Consider the following 18,678-nt stretch of genomic DNA (forward strand, 5'->3'; position numbering starts at 1 on the left):
CACGGTGGCCCTGTCGGTATTCATACAACACAGGTTGGCCGATGGCCTGAGTTGTACAAGGAGCTTTGTTTGGACAGCAGAAAAGTGGGATTAAAACAACCTTGCAGCAGCTCTGTACATGTCTAGGTCATGGAAAAAATGTAAGAGAAATCATGCCTAAACCACACAAGATGATTTACTGCTGGGTATTTTATTGTTACGGGTACAGTGTCAGGCAAGCAGATTCCATTCAAAAGAGATAGAATCTTCTGGAAATTGTTCTGATCAGCAGCTTTTATTTGAAGCTACAAGGAAATTCCAGGCAAGATCAGAACGTGCAGGGTTTCTAGTTCCCATCAGGGATTGCAATTGCTGTTGAAACACTTGGTTTCCAAACAGCAACCTGCAATCCCAGGTGAAGTCATTCTTCCCTGTGTCAAGACATGTTGCATTGTCGCACAGCCTATTGTACATCCTGGGAACAGGAATTTTGGATGTAAAATCAGCAAAACACACATGCATGTCTATAACTCTGGAGATGTGAAATGCTGGCACAAACTGCAAGACTGCTCATGCCCTTTTAGCTGTGCAGAGCTCTGGCTGGCCTGCTGATTAAATTTGTATCTCTTCTTTCTTTTCTGTGGCACTCGGTACACTTCCAGCACTGTCTGCTGGTGTAAGGGAACTGCCTGATGATGTGAAAATCACAGTGAGATCACAAAAAACAGCTGAAGTAGTTTTTCCTTTTGATCATTTGAGATGTGCTATGGCAGACTTGCAGCTACAATCAGGCTTCAGGAATACAACAACTTGTGCTCCCTTTGAAATTCTAGAGAGTGAAGGAAGGTAACGGGGAAGTTGCCTGAGTACTCTTCAAGCCCTAGAAGCTACTCACCAGATTTCTGGAATCCAGTACTTTCTGGTAACCATTACATTTCTGTATCACTCCCCAGGGCAGCTAGGCAGTGCCTGTGAGCTATGCTAAAGGGGGGGGTGTGTATTCTCACCTCTCTGTCCTGCGGTCAGACCATCCCTTTGGATGTGGAGCCCAGAAGCCACTCCTTTGGCATGGAAAACACTCACGCAGTTTTTCCTACCAAAAGCTGAGCATTTGTTCTGGGCTCCCTGGTGTAAAAAGACAGGGATCTCCTGGAAAGAGTCCAGTGGAGGGCTACGAAGATGATTAAAGGCCTGGAGCATCTCCACTACAAGTAACGGCTCAGTGAACTGGGACTGTTCAGCCTTGAGAAAAGAAAACTGGGATGGAATTTGATGTTCATAAATATCTGGTGTGGGACACAGGGGGAAATGTCCATCCCCTTTTCAGTGGTCTGTGGAGACAGGACAAGGGGTAATGGCTTCAAGTAGGAGCACAGGAAGTTCCACACCAATATGCAGAAGAACTTTTTCACAGTAAGGGTGATAGAGCCCTGGGACAGGCTGCCCAGAGAGGTGGTGGAGTCTCCATCTCTGGAGATATTCCAGACCCGTCTGGTCGCCTACCTGTGTGATCTGTCCTAGGGAACCTGCTTTGGCAGGGGGGTTGGACTCAATCATATCTGGAGGTCCCTTCCAACCCCTGTGATTCTGTGATTCTGTGATCCTGTTTTCTTCTAGGAGCTGCTGCTGGTGCTGATGATTCAATGGAAAATGCAGAATCCCATATCAAGACTCCTTTCTTTTTTTCACATCTGCCTCACTTACTTATAGAAAAACTTTTGGCTGTGCCAAGATCACAGTGCATTATAGTGCATTATAGTGCGTGACACCGTGTTACGGCACACAGCATTGCAACGTGACATTGTGCCTCCAAACAGTGGCAACCACTGCAGCCCAGCAGGAGCCCTCTGTAGAAACTGCTTGTGCTGAGGACCTGGCAGTGATCCCATGTACATGTCTAGAGGGTTTGTTTCAGGCCAGTCCCCTTGGGCTGACTGACAGGTCCGTTGGAGCACAGGGGTTGTGCTCCAGGAGAGGGCTTTCCACTTCTCAATCCAAAGGTGACGCAGGCTGACTTGTCGGTGTGAACCAGAACACCAGTGTGAAGGTAATCAGGGGATTCACTTCAGCAACATGTTCCTGTCCCTGCTTAAAATACCACTGCAGAAACATCCTTAGGCTTTCCCAAAGTCACCCAAGATTTAGAGATTTATGGTTTGCTTGACCTGAGATGATTCAAACCTTGATGTCCTACTCCCCACACAATGCCATAATCACCAGGCTGTAGGTTAGCCCAGGCTGATGCTGGTCTCCACTTTTCCCACAGAATTTATTCAGCTGGGCAGAGCAGAACAAAAGTCAGCTGGACAAAAGGACGGGAGAGAGAGCAAGATAATTTGTGGGACAGTTTTCCCTAAAGATATGGGGACTCAGCTGAGAAAAGGAAAGTCTCTGGAGTCTCTACTCCCAGGATTGCTTATGAATTATACATTAAACACTGAATAAAAGGCAGCAAATAGGACTCAGAAGTGAAGTTGCTCCTTCCCTGCTGTCAGTCTTAACCACCAGATGAGTCAGGACCTGTTTTGTGTGCTGTGCTCTTTGTCCTGTGCACTGTTCCACAGGAGTGATGAGTGTCTTCTTTCCCTCTCTCCACACCTGACTGCCAGCCCCACGAAGAAGACATGTAGGATTGAAGGGGAGATGTGGGATTGAAGGAGAGATTTGGAATTGAAGGAGAGATGTAGGATTGAAGTTGGGGTGTGGTGCTGAATCCTGCAGTCTAAAGAAAATATAGCTCTGGGCCTCCTTGTTGGGAGACAGACGCACCCAGTGGGTTAGACAACTATCCATCTCCATTAGGAAAGGAAGCATTTTGCAAGGTGCCAGATTGTGCCCAAGTAGATGGAGGCAGGTCTGCATCAGTGGCTCCTTGTTCATGGATCTCAGGCAGGTTTGTGGTGCAGAATGGATGGGGTGTCCTGGTGGCACCCTACAGCCATGCCAGAGGCCAAGGAGGAAAGCTCTCAGAGGTGCCTCACAGAAGTATGTCCTGAGGAACCACGTTACATGTGTCCACACAAGTGGAAAAGTGACCTCCTGAGCACGGTTTGTTTTCAGGAGCTGAGAATTTAAGATCTCCCTCCCCAAAGCAACAGTTAAACCTGGAGCTGATGTATTCAGGCACTTGCTGACAGTGTTGCTGGGCTTGGCTAGTGCTCAGAGTTCATCCAGTGTTCAAATCGGTTTAGCAGCATGGGTGGCTTACCAAATTAAGCTAAAATAATGTATACAAGCTTCAGCCTAACTGAAGCACAGGAGTTTTCCAATAATTTGTCAAGATAAATGTAAAATTAATTTAGTTAATCCAAACAGCATTTTCACTATAGAAAAAGCCCAAGAAAAACCCTACAGCCCTTGTCTTTCAAACATGCTATGTCAGACCAATACACATCTGGGACCACCCAGGTGAACTTGACTCTTCTTCAGATTTACAGGCTGGGCTTTGTGACCTCTCATTTCTGATATTTTTTTTATTTATTTACTTTTTTGTCTCCAGCTGCGGTGGCATCTAAAGAGCACCCTCGGGTGAGTAGCTGGTCGGGATGTCTTTGACTGCCAAAACCTTTGACGGTTCATCAAGGTTTTCCTACAGAGTGATAAAGGGGTTAGATAGGTTTTGGGCTGAGCTCCAAGAGACTATTTAGGTACTTGATAGGATTTAAATAAATGTCAGACACCTACAGAGCTGCAGTAGAGAAAACCCCCACCCAGCTGCTACCCAGCCCTCCAGGCACTTAAATTCACTGTGTGCATTCACTACGACCTGCAAGTTCTCCCACAGCTCCTCTTTTCAGAGGGGTGGAGAAGGGACCTCCTCCCACATCAACCCCACCTCAGTGTGGTGTGGGGAAGAGGGGAAATGCCAGAGGGAGAAAGAGTGGGTGGCAGTTTGGCAGGTCAGGCTCTCCCTCTGGAGAAAGCCCCAGCAGGACCTCATGTTTTGCAATAAACAATGGATAGACACAAAAATAATCTTGGGATCAAGGATATCCTCCTTGGCTTACACGGAATTCCCCTTTCATCCCTCATTCCTGTGAAATACCACACAGTCAGTATGGTTCCAGGTTATCAGTTTTATATGTCTATGACAAAGTGAAAAAGTTACTCTTAGTGATATCTCCTTTCCTCCTTAGAGTGACCAAGAAATAGGAAGGTATTTCTGGTCATTACCCCTCACCTCTGCAGTGTAGGCAATGATCTTTCCCAAAAGTGCCTTAACCCTTCTCTGGTCTCAACTAATTCTCTCATCAGATGATTTTGGCTTCTATTAGCCTCTTCTGGTTAAAATATCCCTTGAAACATAAATAATTATCAGGGATGCCAAGACAAAACTGAATTCTCAACACAGAGTTTAAAGTATTTGCTGGGAATTCTAATTTTGCTGTATGGTTGTTGTTGTTATTCCTCCCTTCAGCTGAGGAACTGTGGGGTGAGTGCTCGGTTCAGCCCCGTCCAGGTGGCTGCAAGACATGCTCAAGCCTTATCGGCACCAGGAAACTTCGCAGGGACTGGCAAACTAGTTAAATTTTGACTAGGTAAGAAGCTGGAAACTGAGAATGCCACCGAATGGGTCATTTTTTTCCTTGACAGCCTACTAAAGCTTTGTTGGATGCTTTTAAACTGGTTCTTATTTTTCCAAACTGAATACATATGATGTGCCTACCTGGGAGATGTTTTAATTAAACCCAAATCATCAGCCCTGGTAACAGGATTAAATTCTCCCTCCTGTGTCACCCAGTTCTGAGTAAAAGCTGCAGGAGTCCTTCTGGGTTTCACTGTCACAAACTTCAGCCCCAGCCGCCATCGGGGAATTTTATCTGGTCCACAGAGTTCACCAGTTGCTTTTCCTTCCAGGCTTTTCATACCATAAGCAGCATCAAAGGGCACTGTCCAACTCTTTCTTGAGGTCACTGTAATGTTTCACATGCTGTTGTTGTCATTGTTGTCATCATTATTTATTAATTTCCCAGACATCTCCAAGACATCACTGAAATAGGTCAATGGCCTAAGAAGTGCATCAAGTAAAAGATAGCAAGAGGGGGTGGGGTAAGATATCAGGAGGTACTAGATTAGCCATGATTCCACTCTGGTTTTGATAATACAGAGAGGCTGCGCCACCCAGCTCCAGAGAGTTAAGAGCATAATCAGCTCTGCCCTGGGGCACAAGGAAGTAAACCAGCCTAATTCCCACAGACTGGGAACTGGCAGGGTGTAAAACCTTCCTGCTTTACTGATCTTGCCACCCCAAGCTCCTCCGATTAGTGGGCTCACACATAAGCAAATGGCTACCCAGCATCCAAGCCAGTGGAGAAAATAGGGCCTCAGAGCTGTTAGGAGGCAAATCACTTGAGGGAGGTCTCTGCCTCTGTCTGTAACAGACTCTTCTGCAGCCAGAAAATCCCTGGAAACAGCTGAAATGGTTGTGAGAACATGGCCACACATCAGCCTGGGTGCCCCCAGGGAGCTGGGGCAGATTGCGGCCTGTGGTGGGTGGGCACAGCCCGACACAGGAGTTATTTACTGGGCTTGCAGACCTGCTGCGAGGAGGTGACAGCTGCTGTGTCAAATGGGACCTGATGTTGCAAAAGGGGTGTGCAGAAAGTGATGGGGTGGTACTGCAGTGGTTTTAAGGAGTTACACCCTTCCTACGGGTCTGGCCCAAGCCCGCTGGAATCAACAGGGATTTGCTGAGTGACAGGGAGCTTTGGATCCAGCCCTGAAACATCTGCAAGCTTGCAGAAAGTGCCGACGTGATTTTCAGAGCATCGATGGGTGGGGGGAGGCTAATGTAGTAATTCTGGCATTGACTGGTGACCCAGTGGCCCCAGGTAGGTGGTAGCCAGGTAGTGATGAGATACTTGGAGCGGCACTCCTGTCCAGATGCCTCCTGGCAGGGATGAAGCAGGGTGCTGACTGAGGCCCTTGCTAGGACTTGATGGCTGAGTCAGGGCACTGCAAGAACCTCTCCCTGTCTCCTCCTCCAACAGACCCACCTGCTCATTGCTCCATGTGTCAAGCCCTGGGTGCTTCTGTGCAGAGCAACCCACCGGAGCCACCCAGCTGCACGTGCATGCTGAAGCAGCGGTCAGACTCCACAACGAGCATCAAGGGTGCAGGGACAAATAGGTGGGAAATCTCAGAAGGGATATTTGCGCACACACACACACACACACACACACACACACACACACACACACACCAACTATCTGGGTGGAGCTGGCCAACTTTGGGCTTCTGAGGAAGTTCAAAATGAGATCATTCACCTTTGCATGCCCAACCTGAGAAATACAAGCCTGACCATACTGGGCTGTGCAGGGAGATGGGTACGCACAGAGCCTCTGGCAGGGGAAAGCTGCTCCCATGGTAGCGCTCTCGCTGCAGACAGTGGTGCGGAGTCCCTGTGAAGAGGTTTGCTGAGGTAGAGCTGGGCTTTGCCCACAGGCACATCCCAGATCCAACAGTGCCTCTGGCTTCAGAGGCTGTGTTCCCTGAGAGCACAGCAGAAATTTGACCATCATGGTCGTACACCCAAAAGCTCAAAATGTGCATGGAGAACTCATAAATGCCTGCCCCCGCCCTCCTGCCCTGACAAGGGCAGCTCAGCAAGCATCAGGTAACAAAGACAAGAAGCAGCATAACTGCTCTTAACGCAGGTCCTCAGCTACTCCTTTGGCCAAATCAATGCACCCAGTCTGTGAGCTAGGAGTTGAGCTGTGAATGGTCATTATTCAGACATACACAGCAGGGACTTTTCCCAGGCTGGCTGCCCAGCACATCCTTGCTTTGCTGTGCCATGGGCACTGTAGTGGCACTGAGGGCAGCCAGCAAGGCAATACATGCTACTTCATGAGGGACAGGCATGGATTTTATTCGGAACCACTGTAATAAAGCCTTGGTTTGGTAAGGGAAATAGAGGTAATGGTGGTAATAGGAAACCACAGCAAGCAACTGGGCATTGGGAGCTGAGATCTGCCTCATGTCGGCTGCAGTGGTGCTTTCCTGTACACTGCTGCAGGGCGAGGGTGAGTGAGGCGCTGGGCTACCACGGTGGGCACCAGCAGCATCCCTGCTTGGCAGAGGGGTTGGGGCTGCTGAGCTCTCTGACCTGGCAGCAAAATGGTTGCTGCTGCAGTACATGGGATAGAGAAGGCAGCCTAACTATGTGAAAGGAGGAGAGCAGGGTCAGAGCATCCTGTCACTGGTCTCTTCTGTTTTCAGTGCTTTGGCATTCAGGGCTGCTGGGAAGGGCTTCGGTCAAAGCTGGTGGGGGGCTGGGCTGAGGGGAAGAGAAGGACATGCAGTGGGGCTGGAGTCAAGGGCTGCTGTGTGCAATAGGAGCAGAGTCTGGCAGATGCTGCTGCAGCTGAATGTGGCCAGGGCTCCTTTGGTAGGAAAGCAAGACAAGGGGTGGGAGGAATTTGCAAGAGAGCTCTTCCGGAGGCTCTGATTAATCGTTTGCACCACAGCCAATTTAAGCAATCTCTGCCCCAGGCATGACAAAGGGGAAATCACAGGGTGGGGAGATGCAGCAGGGATGGGCAGGGACAATTAAGCCAGCTGCCATCAGAGGAACTGGCTCAACTACCACGGGTATGCACTGCCACCAGAGTAGAAACTACCAGTGGGTCAGAGATTTCAGGGAGGGGAGGCCCTGTCCAAGGGGGGTCAGCTATGAGGCAGGAGCAAGGGCAGACACAGAGGAGAGCTGTAAGCGTGTGTGCTCTGTGGTTTAAAGCAGCCCCAGCCAGCCTTAGCCAACTTGTGAAGACAAAGGAGGTCTGAAACCAAGGCAGGTCAGCGTTTCCCTTCAGAAAGGGTTAACTACCACCCTGCCAAACACAGCTGCCTCCCCTGCTCAGGCCACAGGATGTGGTAGGTGGTGGGAAGGTGACCTGGAGAAACAAGACACTGAAAGCTGCCATCTCCTCACGATGCCATCTGCTTCAGCCTAACACAATGGGAGACAAGGAATTCAGGACTTCAGGAGAGCTAACTTTGACCTCTTCAAAGACCTACCTGGGAGAACCCCAAGCATTAGGGCAGTCCAAGAGAGCTGGTCAATATTCAAGCACCGCTTCCTCCAAGCTCAAGATCAGTGCACCCTGAACAGTAAGAAACCAAGCAAAGGAGGCAGGACATCTGCATGGATGAGAAGGGAACTTCTGGAAATCTCAAAGGGAAAAAGGTAGTTTACAGTATGTAGAAAAATGGACTGGCCACTTGGGAAGACTATAGGAATGTTGGCAAAGTATGCAGGGATGCACTGAGGTAGGCTGAGGCCCACTTTGAATTAAATCTGGCAAGGAATGTCAAGGACATGAGCTTTCTCAAGTACATCAGCAGCAATAGGAAGACTGAGGGAAATGTGTGTGGGCTGCCCTGTGAGGATACAGAGAGGGAGAGTTACAAAGAAGGTGGAGTTAATGAACAAAAGCCGCCTTTGCTTCAGTCTTTAGTGCTAAGGCAGGCCCTCAGGAATTCCAGACCCTGGAGGTAGGAGAGAACTTCTTTGGGTGGAGGAAGACCTGGTTAGAGATCATTTAGGCAAACTTGACACCCACAAATACTTCGGCCCTGACAAGATGCCACTGTGGTGGTTTGGCGCTGGCTGGAGGCCAGACACCCACCAAAGCCACTCTATCACTCCCCTTTTCAGATGGACAGGGGAGAAAATAGATATTGAGAGGCTTAGGAGTCGGACAAAACAGATTCAACACAGAATAAAGGAAAGAAAACTCTCTAATTCATGACACTGCCCTGCACACCCAGTGACACCAGAGTTGGGTAATGAGAAGCACAACCAGATCTTAAAGCACCTCCCCCCACCCCTCCCTTCTTAGCAGACTTCATTTTAGTCAGGATTTTGCTCCGTTTCCCCCCACACTGTGGCACAGGGAGGGACAGGGAATGGGGGAATAGGGGTTTCTGTCAGTTCCTCACAAGTTGTTTTCCTTCTTAGCTGGGGGGGCACTCCTCATACCCTTTCCCTGCTCCAGCATGCGGTCCCACCCATGAGAGACAGTTATCCATGAACTTCTCTGTGAGTCCTTTCTGTCAGGGTGTCATCTCCTCATATCATGGAAATTGAAATTAAAGTTAACAATGCTTCAGTAGTTAAGAATGTTTTAGATAGTTCCTAAGTGCTTGCTAAGAAAAAGATTAAAGGGAATTGTCTGAAGGAAAACCTATAAATTAAATGATCTCCAGAGGTCCCTTCCAACTCTGACTGTTTTGGGACTCTATGATTGTTTAAAGAGGGCTCTGAAACCATTGGGGACTTTTCCTTGGGAGCAACAAAAGCCAGGGGATGTTTCGGATAGAGTGTCCATAATTAGGGTCGCTCACAGCATGGCAAGAGATATCCGAGCCACATCTCAGTCACAACTGGTCTTCCCCACTGAGTGGATGACTAGTGAAGCCTTGGATAAGCTCCTACTCTTTGATGTACAGCCACCCTTGGCTTAGGTTGGACAGGGACTGGCCTGTTTGTTCCTGACCAACCAGGCTGCCAGGACACCCCAGCAGTGGGGCAGTGCTGCTTGACTGCACCTTACCAGGTCCTGCTGCCACACAGGTAAAGTCCAACCAAGTCAAACCTATTTGCAGCACAGCCACGGACATAGCTGTGCTGGCACACAAAGGACCACATATGCCCAATTTCCTCATTTAAGGTTTGCCCACTTAACTGGGCTTAAAATAACACCAAATGCAGAGCTGATGTTTAGAAAAATCCAACTGCTGGAATAAAACCCTCCATTTGAAAACCTGGGAGGAGGAAATGAAAATACCATGGAGAGCTATTGCTGTACCCCCTCTTGGAGCTTAGCACAGGCCAAGAAAAACAATGCCTCCTCTGTCAAGGAAAAAACACTGGCCTCAGCATGTTTTCTAGGTCTATCGACACTGAACATAGGCCTATTTCAATATGACCCCTAAAAGCAGTGAGACAGTCAGGCCTAATTATTAGCTGATCTTATTGCCTACGTGGAATGTGATTCACAGCATGCTTGGACTAAAGTCCATCACTTGAGTTGTTCCATGAAGCAGCTGTGTCTCCATGCCCTAGGGCCAGCACAATGCAAGGCCTGAGCCCTCACTGTTTAGTCCTGGGCAGACCGGGGGATCTCGTGGGGTGCAGCATGAGTATACCCACCTTTCTGACCCTAAGGGAGCAGCCCCATTAATTAAAGGTTTAAACCACTGCCATAGCAGGACATGGAGCCAGGAGGGGGAGCTATGATGAGGCTACCAGGAATAACACCTACAAATGCAAACTATTGTTGCACTCTGCTTAAATTTTCAGGGTGCAGGAAGAACAATACAAGCACACCACTGCACAAGGTTTGGTGTGTATTTTTCCTCCAGCTTGCTGGCAGACACATTCACTAGCAGCAATTTCTTTTCACAACAGCAATTTAAAAAGAAAGTGTGCTGCAAAGGCAGAAAAGATGAGGAATTTGCCAGCAGAAGAGAATAGATAAATGACAGGACTCAGTTTGGGCCCTTGTGCAGGGAGAGAGCTGACTCAAGGTGTTTCCTCTCTTCTATTGCCAGTGTAACAAAACCAACCCACCCAAACCCACTTACAGCACAGACACACACAAAGCTGTACCAGGACTCCTAAGAAAAAGGGGATAGAACAAGAGGAGGAAAACAGCCCTGAGTGCTGTCTCTGCCCCTAGGGATACCCACTGTTACACCCCTTATTGCAAAAGCAACAAGGCTAATCTGTTCACACAGGTAGGGGAGGAGAAAAATTAAAAAAGGTAATTATGCTGAGGTCAGTGTGTCAGTGACATTTTTGTCACAGTGAGAAGTGATCCAAAATAGAAAACTCAAGACTCTATAGCTGGAGTCTCACACTACATCCATCCCACTGATGTTCAAGATCTGCTGCGTTCCCCAGCCCTGCCACAAGCACATACCCCTGTGCACTCAAGTGTTAACATGTATATACCTCTGTTAAGAGTACAGATGACAGAACCTGTGCTCTGGCTGGGAATGAGAGGGATGTATGGGCTGTATCTGCTTTGGATGCAAAGCCCCTGCTTCAAAGCAGGTCTTCATAAGCACTTGTCCTGCACAAGATCTCACTAGCATTCACATACAGACTCTCACTTAATTGACAAAGGTTAAAGTGTTTGCCTTTTATTCAGAAGACTTGGTCTCTTTCCAGTGATACTTTTCCATGACCTTCAAAACAAGGAACTCCTAGTTTCATAACAGCATCATCAGTCTACCACAAAAAAAAGCAAACAAATTGAAACAAAAAAGTTCTATAATGTGATATAGCATAAAGAAACAAATACTGCTAATACATTAGAGAAATGAAAATTTACATCAAGGTATGTGTGTTGCTACAGCACTGGCAGTATGCAATTAAAAGATTGATAAAGACACCAGGGTGTGCAAGATGTTTAAAGCAAGTTTACTTAGGCTGTATCTATACTGTCACGCAGGTTTTAGGCCTGACTTTGCACTCAGGACCTAGTGACCTTTATTATACATACTACATGTGACAGGCTTTCACACAACTTCCCCTACAGCCAGCAGCATGTACAGCCTCGAGCTACCTGTTCAGACTCAAGCAGCGCCTGCAAAGCTGTGAAGATGTAGCCTATTGCTGTTGCCTCCCTATGAACATGGTATTACTGGGTTCATCTGCATACACCTGGGTAAGAAAGACAGTCAGTTGCCTACTATAACACCTTGAGTAATGTGGCATCTTAAGATTTTAGAAAAATATTTTAATGGTCAGGTCACAAGTAAAATCTATCATTATTACAAAACATCTTGTAATACTAGAATATCTAGCTTAGGAAGAATTTTGTTCTTATTGCTGCCATACGTAGTTTTCAGGAAGCTGTGTCAGCATGAAAGTAGCCGTGGGGTTCCCACTTGCCATAGTCAGCTTGTAAGGGTACTCACAGGAAGTTGCACTTTCCTATTTAATCCTCCCACAGTCTTCACACTTAGGCTGCCCTGACCTTTTTCAGATGTGCGTAATTGACACCTGACACTACACACCAAAGTCTCACCCAGCTTAAATTGCTTAACATAACAAATTTCACTTGCAGCCTTTAAACACTCCAAAAAGAGTGAACACCAGCACTGACACCACCTTAGCTACTTGAAAATCCTATAACTGTGTTCTGACAGCTATCAGAGATTAACTCGTTCATTTCATTTTGTTTGGTTTCTTCCTTGTTCTCGTGGTTGGGGTGATGTTTTGTGTTTCCACCTTTTTTGGACCTTCTGAGGAAAAATTTTGTCAGTAAGTAACATAATTCAGCCACATTTAAAAGAATGCAAATGCTGGACACTGCAATCATGAAAATGGTAAACACTGTCTTCTCAGTAGGTCGAGAAACAAAGCAGTCTACGGTGTTGGGGCAGGGCCAGGCATTGCATTTCATTAAGCGAGGCATTCGGAACCCATCGTACATGAAATAGAACGCATACATGAAGACTGCCTCAAAGACCAGTCTGAAGAAGATGCTGCTGGTGTATGTCCACCACAGGGAGCCCTCAATACGAAACCTCTGTCTTCTGATTTCTTCAATGTCTTTATACTCGCATTTCTGGTCCCCCTTTCTGAACTGCCTTTTCTTCTCGTGCCTCCTGTAAGCTACGTGCATGGCTACCAGCAGCGCGGGCGTGGAAACAAAGATCAGCTGCAGGGCCCAGAGTCTGATGTGAGAGATGGGGAAAAAGTGGTCATAGCAAACATTCTTGCAACCAGGTTGCAGAGTGTTGCAGATAAAGTCATCTTGTTCATCTCCCCAGACTCTCTCCGCAGCCACAACCAGGATCATGATGCGGAAGATGAACAGGACCGTGAGCCAGATCTTCCCGATGCTGGTGGAGTGCTTATTTACCCCTCCTAAAATGGTATGCAGAGCTCCCCAATCCATTGTCTTGTTTTAATCCTCTGACCTAAGACAAGACAAATAAACAAAACTAAGATTAATCAAGATGGGAAACAAATACCATCAAGCATATGATATAAAATCAAGTCTGTATAACTGCAGCATGTCCATCAGCTGTGGTAACATTTTGTTGATGCACAGCAGGCTTACCTATAAATAATGACAAAGAACCTAATCTCATATCAGCAGATAATATTTTATTACCTGATTACACACAGTATCACATTAGTAAGGCTTTAGGTATACTTAACAATTGAAAACAGCTATTAGCCACATCATTAGAAAAGGCAGACAGGAGGAAACTGATGAAAATAGCCTTACATTAAAAGCTACAACTTCTAGCAGTTTGATAACAGCAACAATAGAAGATTGCACCACTCAAAAGTAAGGTTGGTGTTACTCCTTCACTGTGAAAGCTAGTCAGGTGATTTCCTTCCCCTCCTAACACACTGCATTACTCCTAGAATACGGGAGATATTTCAGAAGCTGGGAGAATGCTGAAGTCAACACCTGAAGAATTCAGACAGGCCAACGGTATTCAAAGACTATTCAACAGAAGCATAAAGTTTCAAGCAGGTTAGTTTCAAAGTACTGTGACTGCAGTGAAGTAAAGGATTTCACCTTTGTCTCCCACATACCTCCCCAGAACACCACAATTGTCTGTGTTTGCTCAGCTTCCACAAACAAGAGCCTTTCACAGGGAGCATTCAGAGGCATTTCAGCCCACCTCCCCCTGCCCCCACCCCGGATTTACAGAAAGTTAGTTTGCAAGCTATTCTTAAATCAATCAACCAGCTTCTTGTGCCTATCAATCACACCCCTCCAAAAGTGCTCATAGGTCTCTCTGTCCTGAAATTCCTCATTAAAGATCTACTTCTCAACTTTGCAAATCCGTTTGCATTTCTGAGACCATCTTTCTTTGGCGTTTACAGCTCAGGGCACTGAGAAGCAAAGATCGTTTCCAAGGCTCCTAGTAAAGAACAGCCACTGCTGCAAAGGCCATCATCATCATCATCACCACCACGTGACAATGTGTTGAACAGGGTCACACTGCACGAGGAAGAAAATTAAAGGCATTTCTTTACAGATGCTTTCTGTGTCACACTTCCATTCTGAGTTAAGGTCAAAAACCTTTTTGCTTTACAGAAGAATTATATATAGTCAATCACATAAGATAACAGAGCATCCAAGTATATGGTTCAGGGAAAATGAGGTCTTAACAATTGTTTTGTGAAGGCAAAATTTTGTTTTATTTGAGTTACTGAATCGTCAAGTGTGACACCCTCTTCAGTTGTTCCATAAACTCCATTTCCCTCAGATCACAAGACAGGGTTACACTTCAGGAGGTGAGATGCAAGGCAGAAAGGGACTCAAGATTTTCTTCAGACTGGAGAGAACCTTTCCTGGGTCTCCCTCAGGATGCAGAGTTTGTGGGCTATTACCTCTGTATCTGTCTGAAAACAGTCCTGGCAACTACCTTTCTACCCTGATAGGCTATTTTTTGAAGAAGAAAGTGTATTTTTCCATTAGCATACACACACAGCCTCTGTATGTTAACAGCCCCCATGAGTACACATTAAAGACCCTGAATACCAGACACTTATAAAACATATTAGCCAGGTTTTCAAGTATTTGTCTCCAGCCCTTTTTTTTTTTTTTGCCATCTGATTCTGTATTAATTAGAGCAGCATTTCTTTCAGGATTTGCTTTGGAGATCATCCTCTTGTTTAATAAAAACTAGTAAAGATTTAACTCTTTGTATATAAATGTTCTCTGTTGCTAACAGACACATTGCCATTACAGTACTTGCAAGACACCATCACAATGAAGTGTTATGAGTAGAAATACTTAACACACACCTGAATATATGCCCTGTAGAAGACTAGCACCAAACTCTGGTATTAAGCATATCATTCACCTAGCCTTTAATTCCACCAAACTCCTTGCATTTTTCTTCTCACCTGTTGCTCTTTCTCCCTGCCCATCAGCCATCTCCTTACAGTGTGGACTGAAGCTGAACCTCCTCACAAACCCTGTTTCTCAGGCTGCACACCAATACCACTGCCTTTCTGCCACCACAGCTTCACAACAATTTCTTTCCACAGGCAGTCATTCCTTCATGTCTCCCTGTGCAGAAGGGGATTCAAAAGACAAGCGCCACAGGGTGTAGTTAAAGAGTACCTTGTCTTCAGTAGCAAAGTTGGCTCAAGATGCTTCACCACTGCTTGCTCCTGAGCTCACACTGCAGTTCAACTCCTGCAACTTTGGGGGGGGTGCATTATAAACCAGGTGGCTCAGGTTATACCCAGCATTAAGCTTTTAGTTGTTTGGCTGTTTTGGTTTTTATCTAAACCAAATCCATTTCACTCACTTCAGAGTGCACACCCACAAAGCACCTGAAAAGCCCAACTTCATTTGAAGAACAGGCTGCAAATTGCAAAGCACGGGAAGGAACCAGCAGTCAGTGGGGAATAGGGATTGGCAAAGCTTTATTGCTAAAAACAATGTATCATGAAACTCTACCCTGAATCTGACTTGCTCCATCTCCTTTGAGAGTATAATGTGTGTGCTAAATCAAAACATGGTGCTTTGATTCTAGCAAGAGCACATCAGGAGCTGGATTGATGCAGAAAAAGCCACCATGCTTGAGGCAAAAGGCTGCCTCTCCAAAGCCTCCTAGATTTCCTCTCCTTCCCAAAAAGCCTTTGTCTTTCTTATCTGCCCAAACCCTCCCCCCTTTACCCCAGCAAATCCTCCAAATACCTCTTCAGCTCCTCCTGCCACCATCCCCTATTCTTCCTGCTGCTTGACAGGCTAGTTGCCAACCTTCTTGCTGCACTCACGTGGCCTCTCAGGCTTGTTTTTATGCTGATGAAAGTAATGTGATTTCTGGGACCCTCTGGAGACTGTTACAGACACCAATCAGATACCAGTGAAGTCTCACTATCTTCTCTCTGAAGGGTGGCACTGTTAAGATTGTAGGGCCATACTCAGGCAGCCTGAATTTCCTCCAGGCATTCTGGTGTTTCCCAGCTGGCTTTAAACAGCTCTGATCAATGCAATTCAGACTGGATTAATCACCTTTATTAAATCCTCTGAAGTGCCCACCTCCCTCCAATAAATAGACACAGTGACCCAGGCAGAATTTTAGTTAACAGAGTATGGCCCTTCACACTATTAAGCAATCAGTGCATACCACTCCAGCTAAACATCAAGTTTGGGCCATCTGTACTGATGTGAGAGCTCATTTACTCCCAACTTACTCAAAAACTAGGGTGTTGACTTACAATGGTAGGTTACCTTTCTTTCAGATATTTGCTTCTAAGGCTTTTCTACTACTAAGTAAAATATTAACTGTCATGCTGGCCAAAGGAGAAGCAAGCAGGAAAGCTACTTCCCTTTAATGGGTGGTAACTCTTCTTTTCATTGACCCTGTCCAGATACTATTTCAACATGAGGAAATCCAACCACATGTCTACAGAAATACCAGCATGCAGACAGTCAAGAACTTTCCTGGGTTGCTGGTGTCAGAAGGACAGCATAGTACATGAAGGCATGAAAGCTTAGGGGAATTTGGGGAGGAAAAAAGTGAAGTAGGAATGAGGATAGAGACTGGTTATAAAGGAAAAAGCTGGGAAGAACAGAAGATACTTGACATCAGCAAGGTTGAGTACCAGCATTTAGAACCTATTCTAATGGGAGTGTATTATCTTTAAAGCGTTAAGTTTTCCTTTAAAAAAATTGCAATTGGGCATGAAAATAAGCTTTTCCAAGTCTTAGCATAGATCTGTTCTGCTACCAGCTGAACCATCAGTTCAAGAGGACCACAACAGTATATGGCTTTAAGAGGAGTTAAAGATCAAAGATCACCATCCACTGAGAAGTTAGTTGTGAGAAATTGTTCTGTATGATTAGAGGCACATAGGCAGGTGCTTCCACCCTCCCAGTAGGCTAAAGAACAGCAAGAGAACTACAGCTTAACTATTTCTGTAGCTCTCCAGCCTCTAGGCAGTGTTGTTTTGAGCTCTGTGCTGCCATGGCTAGACTACCTTCTGCTTTAAAGCTATCTCCTGCAAGCCTACATTAAACAGCAACCACAGTGCAGTGCATACAGCCAGTGAAAAACCCTGCAGTCCCCAGCACTGAGGACAATTATCCTTGAGCTCCTGTGTTTATGAGTACAGCTAGTTAGCAGATACTTTTTTTTTTCTCTGTCAAAAACTGTTACACTGGGAAATCATTAGTCAATGGTTAAAACCACAGCTTCAGCAAACCACAACTAGAATACAGTTGAGGTAACAGAGGATACATTCCTTTCACATACACAGCATGACACTTGGTCTTACAGGACATTATGAAGCAAAAAAGGTAGTCAATGGCAAGTGTTACAGTATTTGCTTATGCTGTAAGAACATCTAGGAGTCCTGGTCAAGCAGTCCACAGTATGTTAACTTGCACATAAATTCAGAGTAAGATTGATCCCTTTTCCCCAACAGCTACAAAATTGGTAAAAAAATTACTTAACTCTACTAGAATTAGAAAGAAACAGAGGATATTCACAATGCCTCCACTCCCATCAGGAATTTAGGGTAGGGTGTACTGAGGATTACTGGTCCAGTGTAACAGTCTCCTGCTTTCAGCAATGCCTCCAGATATTGATACGAGATCAGCAGCCCACCAGACAAAAGTCACTTTATCCCACATGGAAATACATTAACCAAGGTAATCTTTAAGCAAAAAAAGCACTGGCCCTGTGTGTCCCTCCCCACCCCCCAGCTGAGGGCAAAGATAACCCAGATGCCTGAGAGTGGCAGTTCCAATGCAGAATTTTTGCCACAGAAAAGCACAGAACATCTCAACTGCATCAGACTCAAGATGACCACCAACATCATTTTATGACCCAGCTTCACACGTTGCTGTATGCTGAGCTCCAGCATGCTGAGCTTCAGCATGCATCCAGAGGCCCTGCTGATACAACCTTCCCTCCACATCTTAATCTGGACAGTTACACCTTACACCGAGTGCTCTGGCTTGTCTATATCTATATCTGGGCTGACACCAGTAAAGTGTCTTAGAGCTGCATATGCCACTTCATACCCAGACGGGAAGAACACACAAATCCAGGTATCAGGAGTTTTGTATCACCATACCTTCATGCTGCCAGCTGGGGATCTAGTTATTGCTAAGCCAAACAGAAAGCACTTAATTGCTAGTGTGTAGAGTTTTTTTTTATTCCTATTGCTGAGTTAGCTCTGGTGCTGCACCACAAGAGCAGTGGCACTGCCAGGACTGAACTAAGGAAGTTTCCAATAAATATAGGTTACCACCTTCTAAAGACAGCATCCTTTTATTTCACTGAGGCTGTCATACAGCCTTCAGCAATTACTTGCTAACTCTCTCAAAACTTCCCATGCAATTGTCAGCCTGCTCAATGTCTCAGTTTCCCAGACATGAAACTGCAGACAATAAAATCTCACCATCTCACAAGGCTGTTCTGAAATGCTCCAGTACAATTACAGGTTTCACAGGCTCCTACTTTGTTATCAGTGGACCAAGACAGATAAGTGCCAGCTCAAAGTTGGAAGCACAGAGCTCGAATTCAATCACACAGGGTGTTCCTGCTACCTGACACAGAATACAGCTCCATACATTGCTATAGCTTTAATACAGAGTTCAAACTGCAAGAAGATGCAGCTTTGAACACAGACTTTGGCAGTCAAAATCCTTTAATTTCACCATTACAGGTTGCTTCCAGCTATTTTAATTT

At 46.0% G+C, this 18,678-nt stretch overlaps 1 protein-coding gene across 1 annotated transcript; it reads right to left on the bottom strand.

Annotated features, from left to right (window-relative positions):
• Positions 1 to 11,115: 11,115 nt before the first annotated feature.
• Positions 11,116 to 12,896, bottom strand: LOC311203869 (gap junction beta-6 protein; the record flags this gene model as incomplete). The annotated part of the gene is made up of 1 exon (XM_084278652.1): positions 11,116 to 12,896. The coding sequence occupies one exon, from the start codon at positions 12,894 to 12,896 to the stop codon at positions 12,105 to 12,107; it is 792 nt and encodes a 263-aa protein (XP_084134778.1). The 3' UTR covers positions 11,116 to 12,104.
• Positions 12,897 to 18,678: the final 5,782 nt, after the last annotated feature.

Source organism: Gallinula chloropus (genome assembly GCF_964237585.1).
Source record: "Gallinula chloropus genome assembly, chromosome: 1".
NCBI classification, from domain to species: Eukaryota; Metazoa; Chordata; class Aves; order Gruiformes; family Rallidae; genus Gallinula; species Gallinula chloropus.